At 37.9% G+C, this 16,058-nt stretch overlaps 1 protein-coding gene across 1 annotated transcript in view; it reads left to right on the forward strand.

The window, feature by feature from the left end:
• The window catches only part of LOC126299170 (dystrophin, isoforms A/C/F/G/H), a 2,370,611-nt gene that overhangs the window by 2,302,640 nt on the left and 51,913 nt on the right, over positions 1–16,058 (forward strand). The window contains exons 61-65 of the mRNA XM_049990931.1: positions 124–254; positions 3,402–3,557; positions 3,800–3,936; positions 4,135–4,339; positions 4,424–4,509. Coding sequence (XP_049846888.1) covers positions 124–254; positions 3,402–3,557; positions 3,800–3,936; positions 4,135–4,339; positions 4,424–4,509 — 715 coding nt within the window. The remainder of the gene's footprint in view (positions 1–123; positions 255–3,401; positions 3,558–3,799; positions 3,937–4,134; positions 4,340–4,423; positions 4,510–16,058) is intronic.

Here is a 16,058-nt window from a genome sequence, read left to right on the forward strand (position 1 = left end):
AATTTTATCAACTGATATTTTTCTAACCACCAGATAACAGAAATTATTGATGTTTATCCTGTGATAAATAGGCACAACCCATACAAATTATTTTACTGATATGCCAAAACTTTAACCTTCCAGAAATTTGGTGAACGCCTCGGCCCAATACAAAGGACAATAGATGATGTAAATGACCAGGCAGCTATATTCTCAGCTAATAATGTCCTGGTATCACCAATTTTCTTAAGTCGCCTTGAAGATCTAAATGGCAGGTAAGAGCCTGTATACTTTTCAGTACAGGTGGAAGTTGAATTAGAGTAGCAAAAATTTTGCCAACATACGAGATGTTTCTGTGATGATGAATCAGATTTTTCAGAGGGAGGAAGAAACTAAAATAGTACAATGTGATCATGATTACTGGTCAAAAAATACCCCAGTTGGGAGTATTAATCTAAACTGAATCCACAAGCCAGCAGCTGGAAACTAGGAGGAGATTGTTCCTACACTGACAGGAAATGTTCAACATTGCACACTTCTCAACTTTGATCTTGATGTGGCACTAGAAAATATATTTGTTTTCGCAACTGTGGTCTTGTTCAGACATCGCAAGTGACATTAATGTTAAATAATTACCTGGGATTCTTTGTCACATACTGCTGGAGGTGTCCTATTGACAAATATGAGGCTATGCTCAAAAGTAATCCCAAGTTTTTATGTGAAAACTCTTAAAGCTCTTTGAATAAAACAAACACTATTAACGTGAAACACCTTTATTCCTCATGTCTACATATTTGCAGGACTCTTCCATTAGGGTGCTCTGAATTGTAGCATGTAACATGGTAGTGTGTAACATAATTATGTCAGTGTGTGAGAAATAGCATGCTGTAACAGAGTTTCAAATTCGATGAGTTTGTCCACACATGGAGCACCCTCTCCTTGGCCCCAACTGATTTTCATCTCTTTCCAAAACCTGAAGAATGCCTTTGATGCCTTCACTTTGCTACTTATGTAGCACTGCAAGGTTGTGGCTCTGTCAACAAAGTCAAACATTCTACATTAACGGTATCAACAAATTGCTCTCTCATTGGGACCAATGTGTTCATAACCATGGTGACTGTGTTGAGAAATAAATATGTAGACATGAAGAACAAAGATGTGGAGTGCTTATAACATTTGTTTTATTTAGAAATCTTTATGAGTTTTCGCCTGAAGAATTCAGAGGTGTTACTTTTCAGCACACCCTTCTATTTTCACATTACTCAATAACACAAAAAAGTGTTACAATAGATGGACACACTGGTTGAGGAATAGACTCTGTTCTTCTTGTTAACTTTAGAGGGTAAGTACATTAAAGATACAAATGCAATGTACAGAGTAACATGAGATCCCATCATGCTGAACCTACATGTTTTAAAACATGTTGCACTATCTCTGGCAGAAAATAAAGGGTGCCGTTAGGAAAGAGACATGTATTAAGGTATCAGCCACCATCCAACTGGTAACTAGTTTAAAGTTATGTCCCAGAAGGTTCCAGGTTAAGGCACTTACTGTGTTTGCAGATTATACAAACATTGCAATAAACAACATACCCCAAGTATAGTCTTAGGAAGGTCACTTAATGACATTGTCTCAGCCAGTTCTTAGTTACTATACTTTGAAATCGCTAAATGCAGTTTAAAACATTTAAGAGGTTTCCTACCAGTAAACACCTAAAATATGATGGCAGGCAATAGAATAAGTTTACAGCATTAAATCCTTGGGCTAACAAATGGTTCAAATGGCTCTGAGCACTATGGGACGTAACTGCTGAGGTCATCAGTCCCCTAGAACTTAGAACTACATGAACCTAACTAACCTAAGGACAACACACACATCCATGCCCGAGGCAGGATTCGAACCTGCGACCGCAGCGGTCGCGCAGCGCCAGACTGTAGCGCCTAGAACCGCTCGGCCACTCCGGCCGGCTTGGGATAACAGCTTAATAAAACATGCATGCCCCATAACTGCTGACGTGCCTAAAGAAGTATTTATTTTTGCTTTGAATGTTGTCATATGCAGATGATATAAAAATAAAAAATGTTATCACACTATGCTTACTTTGATTTCCCAAATGTGATACAGAACTGTTTTTTGGGATAACTCATCAAGCCAAGGTAAAGTTTCCTGGAGCCAAAAACACATAATAAGAATTATTTGAGTTGTGAACTCATGAATATCCTGCAGAGGCCCTTTTAGGAAACAAGGGATACTAACTATTGCTCTCCAGTATATTTATTTCTTAACAAAAATTTTCATTAAAAATATATTTGTCCTTCAGACCAACTGCTCAGTTCATGGAATCAATATGAGAAATAAGAATAATCTTCACAAACATTTAAATTCACTTGCTTTGGCACAGAAGGATGTCTATTATCCAAAAACACACATTTTCAATAACTTGGCAGCAGCTCTAAAAGGTTTAACACACCTCTTCATTCTAAGAGGAGCCTGAAAAATTTATTGGTGGCCAACTCCTCCTACTCCATTGATGAATTTTGTCGTGGAACCAACTTATGTGTGTTTGTTACTAATAGTACCAAGTAATGCAAGTATTAGTACAAGCTGCCTTCTGTGCATATTCATTGCAGTAATGCAATTGTTCTAAAAAAAGGCTATAAATGATTTTTCTGTTTGATTATGCATGCCTACAATAGTCTAAGAATTATTCTATGCACCACAGTATATGGACCTTTGGTGTGTTTTGTGATGAGTTAGTTATTACTTTTTAATTAAAAATATGTTTGAAATTTTATTTTTATTTATTCTTCATCTATGAGGACTGTCACTTGGGACATCAGCATATTTGTTTTTCTTTGTAAATATTTATTGTATTATGTTACATTCATGTTTTCAAACATGTTGTACATCCTGGAGGATCTCTTCACTGTGAATCCACTGGAATGGAAAGTGAATCTAATCTAATCTGCCATATCAGCAGTGGCCTTGATACTATACTGTATTTCATGAACTGTGTTTTAGCTTGATACTAAGTCTACAATATATAAATGCAAAGATGTAGCCAAATGTGCACTGACGTTCTGAGCACATAAACAAGATACACAAAACTCTGAGCAGTGCATCTAATGGTGTTCACTAATGGTGTTCAACAACAACAGCACTTCATAATGGCTGATAAATGCTATTTGAGTTGTGTACTTTACTACCATAAGTTCTAACAATGTTGTTACCTCCCACTAGTTGTTTTCAAATAATTTTATTTGCACATTTTGAGTGAATCTTTCCCACACTTAAGTTCTTTATCTAATTTTGCAGCACTTCTGCTTCACTGTTATGTTCCACAATGAAAGTTATTATTACCATAAATATATTGTCCTGATGTAAAAAAGTATCCAGTATTATATTGTTGCATATTTTTGTAGGTGGAAAGTTCTTCAGATAGCTGTGGATGAACGTTACAAGCTGCTCAATGATTTTGGAAAGGAAGGAGCACCACCTAATCAGGCTTTCCTGGCAGCTTCTGTGGAGGCACCGTGGGAGCGTGCGATCACTGCGAACAAAGTGCCTTATTATATAAAGTATGTTGTCTGTTGTAACCTATCACCTACTTTCTTACTACATAGTAGCACCTTGTTGATTTAGAGATTTAATTTATGTCACCTTCTTATTAGAACAGGAATTCCTCACATCAGTTGCATATGTGTTCTAGTCCAAATTCTGACCAAGCATAGGTTCCACAAGAATTACAGCTTTCTCTAAAAGCATAATGTGACTTGAGTGTATGCTGAGATATGCACAGTATGTTCTCTTATTTTTTCAGCCATCAGTTGGAGACTACTCACTGGGATCACCCCAAGATGATTGAACTCATGAATTCTCTGACAAATCTAAATGAAGTTCGATTCTCTGCATATAGAACAGCAATGAAACTCCGTACTGTTCAGAAGCGTCTCTGCTGTATGTATCAGTTTTATTTGTAGAACAAAAGTTGTTTGAAAGTGCTCAATTTATTTTGTTTCTCTGTTTATTGACATAGCATCAGTAAATAAGTTTTTGTTACTAAATATATAATTAAAAAATTTCATTTCCTGTAATGATGTGAGCAGTATAGTTAGTCTCAAACTAATACATGAAATATGCAATTTACAATTACAGTGGATCTCCTGAACCTGTCATCAGCACTTGATTCATTTGACTCACATGGGTTGAGGGCACAGAATGACAAACTGATAGATGTTCCCGACATGGTTACTATCTTGTCATCATTGTATGACCTAATGGCAGCTGATAATCCAACACTGGTGAATGTTCCTCTTTGTATTGATCTTGCTATAAACTGGCTGTTGAATGTGTATGACAGGTTAGTATTTTGATTAAATCTGGGGATAAGGTGTGAATTTCTGTCACTGTTTTGTGACCTTAATCCATTGTATAATTGTTTCAGTCAACGTACGGGCCAAATTCGTGTGCTGTCTTTCAAGGTTGGCCTTGTCCTTCTGTGCAAAGGACACCTTGAAGAGAAGTATAGATGTAAGTATCAGATTAAATACTGGAATTACTTGGCTAAAACACCTCATCAGGTTTTAATTACACATACAGAATAAACAGTCTAGGATAGCCAATAATATTTCACATTTATAATTTGAGTAGATGGTGCAGTCCATATCAGGTTAATCCACAGAGGGAGACAACAAAAAATTGAGACAGTAGTGGAAAGGGTTGTTCTCTTCTAACAGATTGTCAACACCATTTGGTCTAATGATGGGTTTTCTCTGCATTTCTGAAATGTATAAAAATGAAAAATACCTGTATCAATATCTACATTGATACTGTCACATGTGATAATTTGTGCTTGGATGGAGAAAGTGAAGGACAGTCATAGGGTAAAGGAAGTAACAGTCTTCACTGCTTTAAATTCATGATAGTGGGATGTAGAAGTTGTAATGAAATACTTTTTTGAAATATGTCACATAAAACCACCAAATAGTTGTAAACAATGTGTCCACTTACACAAACTTTCCTTGCTCCCATTTTGAAAGATCTTATGAATATATCAATTATTTAGTAACGTTTACAGTTTCTGTTTATAAAAATTGTACATTTTGAATTTGGCAGAAAATAGTTTGCAGCCATGTAAAGCATTCCAGATAATGCTTCTTCACTTATAAGCATTTAATATGAGACATAATCACAATTAGTGTGTTTAACTCTTCCTGTTTGAATGATACTGTGATGTGCATTTTTTTGTATGGTTATGCCATATCATGTACCAAAACACAACTAGCAGGCCTCTGAATTTATGCACATCCTGATCAGACATAATACTCCATCTCATTTTTTCTGCTCATCAGAAGCCTATTTTCTCTCAGAGATAAACAACCACCAATACAGTTTGGAACATGTGGGATTTAACTGCTGTATAAAAATAAAACTACCGTGTGTCAAATAAAATTGATACTAAATGATACATTTTAACTATTCTTTCTGATGAGATCAGAATCAGAATTTCATTGCCTAATTACGAATGTATGAAATCATTTGATTCTGTTATACAGGAGACTGGTCAAAATTTTTAGTTACCTTATTACACTACTACAGCTCTTGAAAACATTTACCACAGATTAATATGAGATGTGAATTTTCAGAACATAATTTATTGTAGGTGTCTTACATGCTATTATAATGTTACAGTTTCATCTAAAAAGCCTCATATGAAATAGTATAATTTTCTGTGAGTACATTGTACAGCTTCTTTTTCAGTGTCCTGAACTCCATACAGTGGGTATTTCTTCACTTTAATTTATAATAGATTTCATGCACATTTAGGCCTGTATGTATTGTGGAGTCTCACCACAGTGGCTTGACCTTTGGGATGGGGCATGAAACTTTAGTAATCTATGGTTTAATATGAATGGTGGAAATGTTTTTCTTCAAATAATTTATGGTTAGGTTCCTTAAAACAAATTAGCTCAAAAAATTACAGAGAAGCAATAATTAGTGTGTTCTGATCTCTCAATAACTGACAATGTGAGTCTGTAGGTTTTGCATACTTGATCCATTGCAGTACTTGATTCTAACTGTTTTCTTCTGTAGAATTAACCTTTATTTATTCCACAACTAATTTCAGTCTTTATATCAGGCAATTTTCAAGTAGACATTATTCTGCAGAGAAGCAACGACAATTGACATTGTTTCTCTGCAATGCAGTATCCACTTGAAAATGGTCTGATTTAAAGGCCAAAACAGTTCGTGGGCTTACATTAGGGTCTCAATAGAAACTGGAACAGCCTGTCTTTAGTTGAATGTACACTTGTGGAATCAGTAGTCACCAAAGATGGAGAAACTATTAATTTTTGTGATGTATGACTTACATTTCTGAAACAAGTGATCCATATCTTAAAATAGATTCAAAATCTGAGTGATACACAGTCATTCTCATGTACTTGTCTACATCTACATCCACACTGCAAACCACTTTGAAATGCATAGCAGAGTGTATGTCCCATTGTACCACTAAGTAAGGCTTTTTCCTGTTCCATTAACATATAGAGCACAGGAAGAATAATTGCGTAAATGCCTCTGTGCTTGCTGAAATTAGTCTTAACATTGTCTTAGCAACCCTTACAGTAGCAATATGTGGAGGGTTTTAAAATACTTCCAGACTTATCACTTATAGTTCTTTCTTGAAATGTGCCTAGTAAGCTTTCATGGGATAGTTTGTGTCTATCTTAAACCATTTTCGAGGTCAATTGTTTCAGAATCTCGATTATCGCTGTTATTAGTCATATATGTGGTATGGGTCCCACACACTTGAGCAGTATTGTAACACGGTTGCACAAATGTTTTTTAATCAATCACCTTTGTGGACTGATTGCATTTACCTAGTTTTCTACTAATGAACCCTGAAAATTATTACACCTGGGTATTGGTATACACTGACCAATTCGAACCATGACATGTTAATATTGTAGACATAGGAGGCTATGTCTTTTTGATTTTGCGGAGTGGACATTTAAGGCAATTTTCTAATCTCTTTGCATGACTTTGAAATCTTATCAATATCCGAATATTTGTGCAATTTTTTCCAGACTTAAGTTGCTGCTAATATTGTCTGCAAAATCATTAATGTGCAATGAACAGCAATAGTCCAACATGCTTTCCTGGGGCACACCCAAAATTATTTCTACATCTGATGGTGTCTCTCCATCTGAGATTCACATGATACCCCATACAATCATACTTTCAGTAATAAGTGCATGTGTGGTGCTCAGTCTATTGTTTTTGAGAACTAACAGCTCAGAATGTTGGTGATCTGATGGGCACTGGTGTTACCACTGCGGCAAGGCCATTGGCACTTTTAGGGATACTACCATCAGTCAAATTATACATACAGTAAAACCAAAAACACTCCACCGTGTGAGTATAACTTCACAACTGTTAGATCGCTGAGATTGGTAGTAACCTTAAATGGACCACAGTTAACACGAAGGATTCCAAATGGTGCCAACTTTTAATGATCAGTACTTTAGGGCTGCCAGCCAATTTGTCACTCCCTGATTATGGATAGTCTGCTGGGTAGGGGTGGGGGGTGGGGTCATAACATACTGATTTACTGATTTATGTAGGTGTCCAGTTAATAATAAGATTGGTACATATGCGTCCAAAGGTGCCGCCCCACAATGTTGTTACTGTCTCTTCAGCAAAAAAGTTTGACCGACCACTGTCCTAGAGCATATTATAAGTGAAAAAATTATTACGTTCCTGGAGGGAAACAAGTTCCTCTTAAAGGTTTGGCACAAATGCAGAAAATGGGGGGGGGGGGGGGGGGGGATCATGTGAAAAACAGCGTGCTTTATTCATATACAACAAATTGCAAACAACAGATGCTGGTGAACATGTAGATTCAGTCTTCTAGTATTCCCAATTGCATTCGACATAGTGCCATACCGTCAGACGTCGCTGCTAACCACAATATGATCGTACGGGGTATCTTTGCAAATATGTGATTGTCTAGAGTAAATTTTAAATTTGACTAATAGAACCCAGTATGCTATACTGGACGGCAAATGTTCCGCAGAAACAAAAGCAACATTGGTTGACACCCAAGTTAGTTAGTTACTTTCATGTTCCAAGGATCATTTTCCATGATAGATCGTCATGATGTGGAACGAGTCATTTTACATTCATAATGCAAATTAATTTGTACATGCATTTGTACTCTAAACATAACCATATAGTTATTTATTTTCTTTTTTTCCCAAAATGAAAACAAGACATACGGGTTGATTTAGCAATCCCTGCCCACCACCTCTTACACATTACAAGCATAACAATTCTTCCACAGAAAAGAAGGAGTTGTCAAGGTGAAACGTCTTCAATTTATTTTAAAATTTTACCTTGTTGTCTGTTAGACATTTTATATTATTGGTCAAAAATTTTTGTTGCAGCATTGTGTACCCCTTTCTGTGCTAAAGACAACATTAATGTTGAGTAATGAATGTCATTTTTTCTTCTAGTATTATAATTATGTACCTCATTGTTCCTTTTGAACTATAGTGAATTATTTACAACAGACTTCATGAGGGAATAAATATACTGTGAAGCAGTAGTCAGAATGCCCAACTCCTTAAACATATGTCTACAAGATATGAGCACCATATATTATTCTTACAGCACATTTTTGGGCAATGAAGACGAGTCACCCCAGAACGTTATTCCATATGACATTACTGAATGAAAATAAGCAAAATATGTCAACTTACTGATTTCTCTCTCCCCAAAATTTGCTATGATTCTAAGTACAAGGCTGAACTAAGTTGTTTTAGGAGTTCCAAAATGTGTTTTTTTGCAATTTAACTCTCGTCAGTATTGACACGTAAGAATTTTGAAGTTTCCACCCTATGTATTATTTCATCATCATGTGTTACACTTACCACTGGTGCAGTACACCTAGAGGTGCAGAACTGAATATGATGTGCGTTTGTGAAATTCAGGTTGAGATCATTAGCAGAAAACCAGTCAATGATACTTTTGAGAACTTTGTTCACCATTTCTTCCATTTCTGTATGTATACTGGTAGTGATTACAAGATGGGTCTCATCTGCAAAAAGAACTAATTCTGCTTGTTGTACATTAGATTGTAGATCATTTACTCAAACAAGAAATAGTAGTGGACCTAAGATTGAGCCTTGGGAAATCCCATATGTGATTTCTCCCGAGACAGAATTATGTCCCTGGATTCTGTTGGTTGGATTACTGCCAAGTACAACTTTCTGCATTCTTTTGGTTAGACGTGACACACAAGAAAGTGACAAAATAAATATTTTACCAGCTAAGATCAAGAACAGTACAAGATTGTTCCCCGATGCTGTCATTCACAGGAAAGTATTGTCTTTGGATAACGAAGTGTACACCACTCTTTAAATGTGCCAAATGCCTATGTCAAAGAGAGAGAATCCGATAGTATCTGATTACAAGCTTAGTGGTAGTGTAGTCCGTCACATCAAGTACTGGTAAATGTTTAAAAGGTAATAATAACAAGCGATATGCAGTGGAATGATCACTTAAAATTACTGTCAGGAAAGGTGAATGGAAGAGAGATTTGTTGGAAAATGGGGTGCCTGTGTAAAGGAAATGACATATGAGACGCTGTTCCTACCAGTTGTAGAAAATTATGTCTTTATGTTGTTATCTAATAAGTATGACAACAGACATCGAAGACAGGCTGCTAGAATCTTAACAGGTCGGTATGGCCCACACTAACGTGTAACAGGTGTTGTACTCGCGGAATTTAGATGGGAAAATCGACGATGTTATCGCGAAATCTCAGGTGGGTAAATATAAACAAACTGCATTTGAATAAGACTGCCGCGATCGATCATCTCGCGTATGGCGATAAACTTCGGTTGTGCCCGTGGGCATTGTGTTGTCACCCTTTCTGTTCATCATGTATATTAATTACCTTGTAGACAATATTAATAGAAACATCGCACGTTTTGCAGATGACACAGTTATCTATAATAAATGCCTGAAAAAAAAAGCTGTATAGATGTTCAGTCTGAATAAAATCTCAAAGTGGTGCTGGTATTGGCAACATGCTTTAAATGTTCATGAAAGTAAAATGTTGCACTTCACAAAACGAATAAACGTACTATCTTATGACAATGTCAAATTATCAATGAATCATGGGTGGAATCGGTCAAGTCATACAAATACCTCGGTGTAACAAGTTTTGGAGATACGATCACATAGGCTCAATCTTAGCTAACGCTGGGGAGCGGTGGGGGGGGGGGGGGGGGGGGTAGACGTGTTCATTGATAGAATTATGGGAAAATGCAGTCAGTCTACATAGGAGATTGCGTACAAACACTCGTGCCTCGTTTGTTCGAACCATGGGAGAGCCTCATGGAGGTGCTGAAAGAACTGAACTGGCACACGCTCGATTATAGATGCAAACTACCCCGCGGAAGCCTACAGTACGTAGTAAGTTTCAAAAACCAACATTTAAATGAGGAATCTGGGAATACTGTTTACTACATATTGCTCCCATGTTGTTGTTGTTGTCTTCAGTCCTGAGACTGGTTTGATGCAGCTCTCCATGCTACTCTATCCTGTGCAAGCTGCTTCATCTCCCAGTACCTACTACAACCTACATCCTTCTGAATCTGCTTAGTGTACTCATCTCTCGGTCTCCCCCTACGATTTTTACCCTCCACACTGCCCTCCAATGCTAAATTTGTGATCCCTTGATGCCTCAAAACATGTCCTACCAACCGATCCCTTCTTCTAGTCAAGTTGTGCCACAAACTTCTCTTCTCCCCAATCCTTTTCAATACCTCCTCATTAGTTACGTGATCTATCCACCTTATCTTCAGTATTCTTCTGTAGCACCACATTTCGAAAGCTTCTATTCTCTTCTTGTCCAAACTAGTTATCGTCCATGTTTCACTTCCATACATGGCTACACTCCATACAAATACTTTCAGAATTGACTTCCTGACACTTAAATCTATACTCGATGTTAACAAATTTCTCTTCTTCAGAAACGCTTTCCTTGCCATTGCCAGTCTACATTTTATATCCTCTCTACTTCGACCATCATCATTTATTTTGCTCCCCAAATAGCAAAACTCTTTTACTACTTTAAGTGTCTCATTTCCTTATCTAATTCCCTCAGCATCACCCGACTTAATTCGACTACATTCCATTATCCTCGTTTTGATTTTGTTGATGTTCATCTTATATCCTCCTTTCAAGACACTGTCCATTCCATTCAACTGCTCTTCCGAGTCTTTTGCTGTCTCTGACAGAATTACAATGTCATCGGCGAACCTCAAAGTTTTTATTTCTTCTCCATGGATTTTAAAACCTACTCCGAATTTTTCTTTTGTTTCCTTTACTGCTTGCTCAATATACAGATTGAATAACATCGGGGAGAGGCTACAACCCTGTCTCACTCCTTTCCCAACCACTGCTTCCCTTTCATGTCCCTCGACTCTTATGACTGCCATCTGGTTTCTGTACAAATTGTAAATAGCCTTTCGCTCCCTGTATTTTACCCCTGCCACCTTTAGAATTTGAAAAAGAGTATTCCACTCAACATTGTCAAAAGCTTTCTCTAAGTCTACAAATGCTAGAAACGTAGGTTTGCCTTTTCTTAATCTTTCTTCTAAGATAAGTCATAAGGTCAGTATTGCCTCACGTGTTCCAACATTTCGACGGAATCCAAACTGATCCTCCCCGAGGTCCGCATCTACCAGTTTTTCCATTCGTCTGTAAAGAATTCGCGTTAGTATTTTGCAGCTGTGACTTATTAAACTGATAGTTCGGTAATTTTCACATCTGTCAGCACCTGCTTTCTTTGGGATTGCAATTATTATATTCTTCTTGAAGTCTGAGGGTATTTCGCCTGTCTCATACATCTTGCTCACCAGCTGGTAGAGTTTTGTCATGACTGGCTTTCCCAAGGCCGTCAGTAGTTCTAATGGAATGTTGTCTACTCCGGGGGCCTTGTTTCGACTCAGGTCTTTCAGTGCTCTGTCAAACTCTTCACGCAGTATCGTATCTCCCATTTCGTCTTCATCTACATCCTCTACCATTTCCATAATATTGTCCTCAAGTTCATCACCCTTGTATAGACCTTCTATATACTCCTTCCACCTTTCTGCCTTCCCTTCTTTGCTTAGAACTGGGTTGCCATCTGAGCTCTTGATATTCATACACGTGGTTCTCTTCTCTTCAAAGGTCTCTTTAATTTTCCTGTAGGCAGTATCTATCTTACCCCTAGTGAGATAAGCTTCTACATCCTTACATTTGTCCTCTAGCCATCCCTGTTTAGCCATTTTGCACTTCCTGTCTATCTCATTTTTGAGACGTTTGTATTCCTTTTTGCCTGCTTCATTTACTACATTTTTATATTTTCTCTTTTCATCAATTAAATTCAATATTTCTTCTGTTACCCAAGGATTTCTAGCAGCCCTCGTCTTTTTAACTACTTTATCCTCTGCTGCCCACACTACTTCATCCCTCAGAGCTACCCATTCTTCTTCTACTGTATTTCTTTCCCCTATTCCTGTCAATAGTTCCCTTATGCTCTCCCTGAAACTCTGTACAACCTCTGGTTCTTTCAGTTTATCCAGGTCCCATCTTCTTAATTTCCCACATTTTTGCAGTTTCTTCAGTTTTAATCTACAGGTCATAACCAATAGATTGTGGTCAGAGTCCACATCTGCCTCTGGAAATGTCTTACAATTTAAAACCTGGTTCCTAAATCTCTGTCTTACCATTATATAATCTATCTGATACCTTTTAGTATCTCCAGGGTTCTTCCACGTATACAACCTCCTTTCATGATTCTTAAACCAAGTGTTAGCTATGACTAAGTTGTGCTCTGTACAAAATTCTACTAGGCGGCTTCCTCTTTCATTTCTTAGTCCCAATCCATATTCCCCTACTATGTTTCCTTCTCTCCCTTTTCCTACACTCGAATTCCAGTCACCCATTACTATTAAATTTTCGTCTCCCTTCACTATCTGAATAATTTCTTTTATTTCATCGTACATTTCTTCAATTTCTTCGTCATCTGCAGAGCTAGTTGGCATATAAACTTGTACTACTGTAGTAGGTGTGGGCTTCGTATCTATCTTGGCCACAATAATGCGTTCACTATGCTGTTTGTAGTAGCTTACCCGCATTCCTATTTTCCTATTCATTATTAAACATACTCCTGCATTACCCCTATTTGATTTTGTGTTTATAACCCTGTAGTCACCTGACCAGAAGTCTTGTTCCTCCTGCCACCAAACTTCACTAATTCCCACTATATCTAACTTTAACCTATCCATTTCCCTTTTTAAATTTTCTAACCTACCTGCCCGATTAAGGGATCTGACATTCCACGCTCCGATCCGTAGAACGCCAGTTTTCTTTCTCCTGATAACGACATCCTCCTGAGTAGTCCCCGCCCGGAGATCCGAATGGGGGACTATTTTACCTCCGGAATATTTTACCCAAGAGGATGCCATCATCATTTAATCATACAGTAAAGCTGCATGTCCTCGGGAAAAATTACGGCTGTAGTTTCCCCTTGCTTTCAGCCGTTCGCAGTACCAGCACAGCAAGGCCGTTTTGGTTAATGTTGCAAGGCCAGATCAGTCAATCATCCAGACTGTTGCCCCTGCAACTACTGAAAAGGCTGCTGCCCCTCTTCAGGAACCACACGTTTGTCTGGCCTCTCAACAGATACCCCTCCGTTGCGGTTGCACCTACGGTACGGCCATCTGTATCGCTGAGGCACGCAAGCCTCCCCACCAACGGCAAGGTCCATGGTTCATGCGAAAAGGAGGATTGCTCCCATAGCGATCGCGATTACAGCGTGACAGACGCGTTTGAGTACAGTCATCAATCTTTCGGCGCTCCATTCCCCAATACTGAACTGGATAGTCTTAATAAGTGGAACAATGGGAAGTACTCTCTACCATGCACTTCACACTGGTTTGTAGACCATAAATGCAGATGTGGGGGTCATGATAATTAGAAAGATCATAGGCATATGGACAGCCATTGTTTCCCTCGCGCGATATGCGAATGGTACAGGTCCGAAAATCAATAATATTCTCTGCAGTACAGTGAATAGTGGTTTACTGACTACATACGTATACTTCTTCCCCATGGTAATTCAGTGCAGTTTGTCAGTTATTGTGGTATACTGTCGCTGGAAACGTTTCATTAAAAAGAAGCAAAATATTTTCTAGAAATTTACGAAAACTTTCTCACTATGGAACTGTCTGCTGTACTGACGAGCTGATCCCACTCAACTAACGACCTAAATAAGCACGTTTTCTTTGATGAAGTGCCTTGTTCTACAGATGTTTCTGTTGTTGTATTCATTTATATTCCTCTTCACTGCAGCAACAGATAGTTTCTACTCAAGTGGATGAACACACTATAGTTTTTTTTATCTTTGTCTGCAGAAACTGTCGAACGTAAGATGTTGAAGAGTTTAACAGGCACGACTTGGTTCCTGGAAGAGTCAACTTTCCAATGAGGCACTAAAACGTTGCCCATTTATCTTTTTCGCCGCCCTCGAATCTTTTTGCTTTAATTATTTCACTTTTGCATTTGTATTTATTTAGAGGTTTTCGAACTTCAGTTCACTTTATTTGTCTCACACGATGTGTCAGGGCATAATTGTATCCATAACATTGCGCACAGCTCGGCCCAAGACAAGAACAACCAATAGCATTTCACGTTATTCGGGTCGGGTCACGTGACGTCACTCGCTTGCTACTTCGGAAACTTCCTATTCGATTTCATCGTTTTCAGTTGTTACTGTACTATGACTTGTTTGTTTCGATCGCATGCTTTTTCAGGTCAATGGCGTACTGAAGATTTATCACTAATGTCACTCTTGTTTAAGTTGTTACAATTAAATGTCAGTTAAGGCCACATCAGTGGTAAAAAAGCTTCTAAAGATCGTAAAATAATACCTAGGCCAAATTTGTTTGTGAATGACGTGGTCGAGTGGTTAGAGAAATGTCGCGTTTTTTTTCCATTTTCGCGTTTGTAACAGAGCCTGGTTCTTTCTTATTCATGTAATAGAAGTATGTTCTACAATATTCGATACCATTTATAAAAAAGAGCGTTCTTTATTAGGAACGAGTTTCTTCTGTTTTGTGACTTAAGTCTGATTAAAATCGAAAGATGAAACTCCTGCAACAGAAACGGCAAGCAATGATATTTGTATCCCAGCTTGTTACGAATACGTTGCTGTTTATTTCCGAATATGTCGCAATTTTCGTGGGTGTGTACAGGCAGGAACCTACGAGGGCAGCTTAAATTGCTGGAGTGATCAAGCAGTAATCATATTTCTGCTTGTCGGAAAAATCTTTGCCATTTATTCCGAACACGTCCCGATTTCTGAGGGTATGTTTCTTGTTGTAAATATGTACCTTCGATCGAATCGTCAACAACACATTCGGAAATTCGGGGATCAAGACAAAGATCGCATCACAGGAGTAATAATGAACAGTGTGACAAATTAAAGAATGGACATTGATGTTATGGTTTCCGACTGCGATTTTTTGCCATAATAATCTATATTTCACTTTTGCGTCTCGCTATGTATCACTTAACGACGAAATATACATTTAATTGTAGCAAGCAACACTATTCTCCCAGACAGCTCTACGATATTCTGGTTGCCACACTTTACAAAAGTTTTCGGAGAATCTTTACTGTACGTGAATGTTCCAGAAGCAAAAGCCAGCATCGCGAGCCGTCACGTATTGAGAACATGGACCAAGTTTTATTTCACTCCCCTTTTTTTACAAATAGAACTGCAGTGACGTAGTAACAAAACTCGCAGTTTCAAGAATCATTTGCTGACAAATCGTTCCTACAATGTTCCACATACAAAGTCTCAGCTATCATCTGCCACAGCGTCCACAGAAAACCAAAGATTAGCATGTCTACCATATTGCACCAGTGTTGCCAACACTCCAAAACGAAAGAATCTAAATGTGTGTACAAAAAGTGTAAAGAGCTGAAATAAAACATCGTGTATTGTTTTGAAGTTTTAT

This window comes from Schistocerca gregaria, chromosome X (assembly GCF_023897955.1).
Source record: "Schistocerca gregaria isolate iqSchGreg1 chromosome X, iqSchGreg1.2, whole genome shotgun sequence".
Taxonomy (NCBI): Eukaryota; Metazoa; Arthropoda; class Insecta; order Orthoptera; family Acrididae; genus Schistocerca; species Schistocerca gregaria.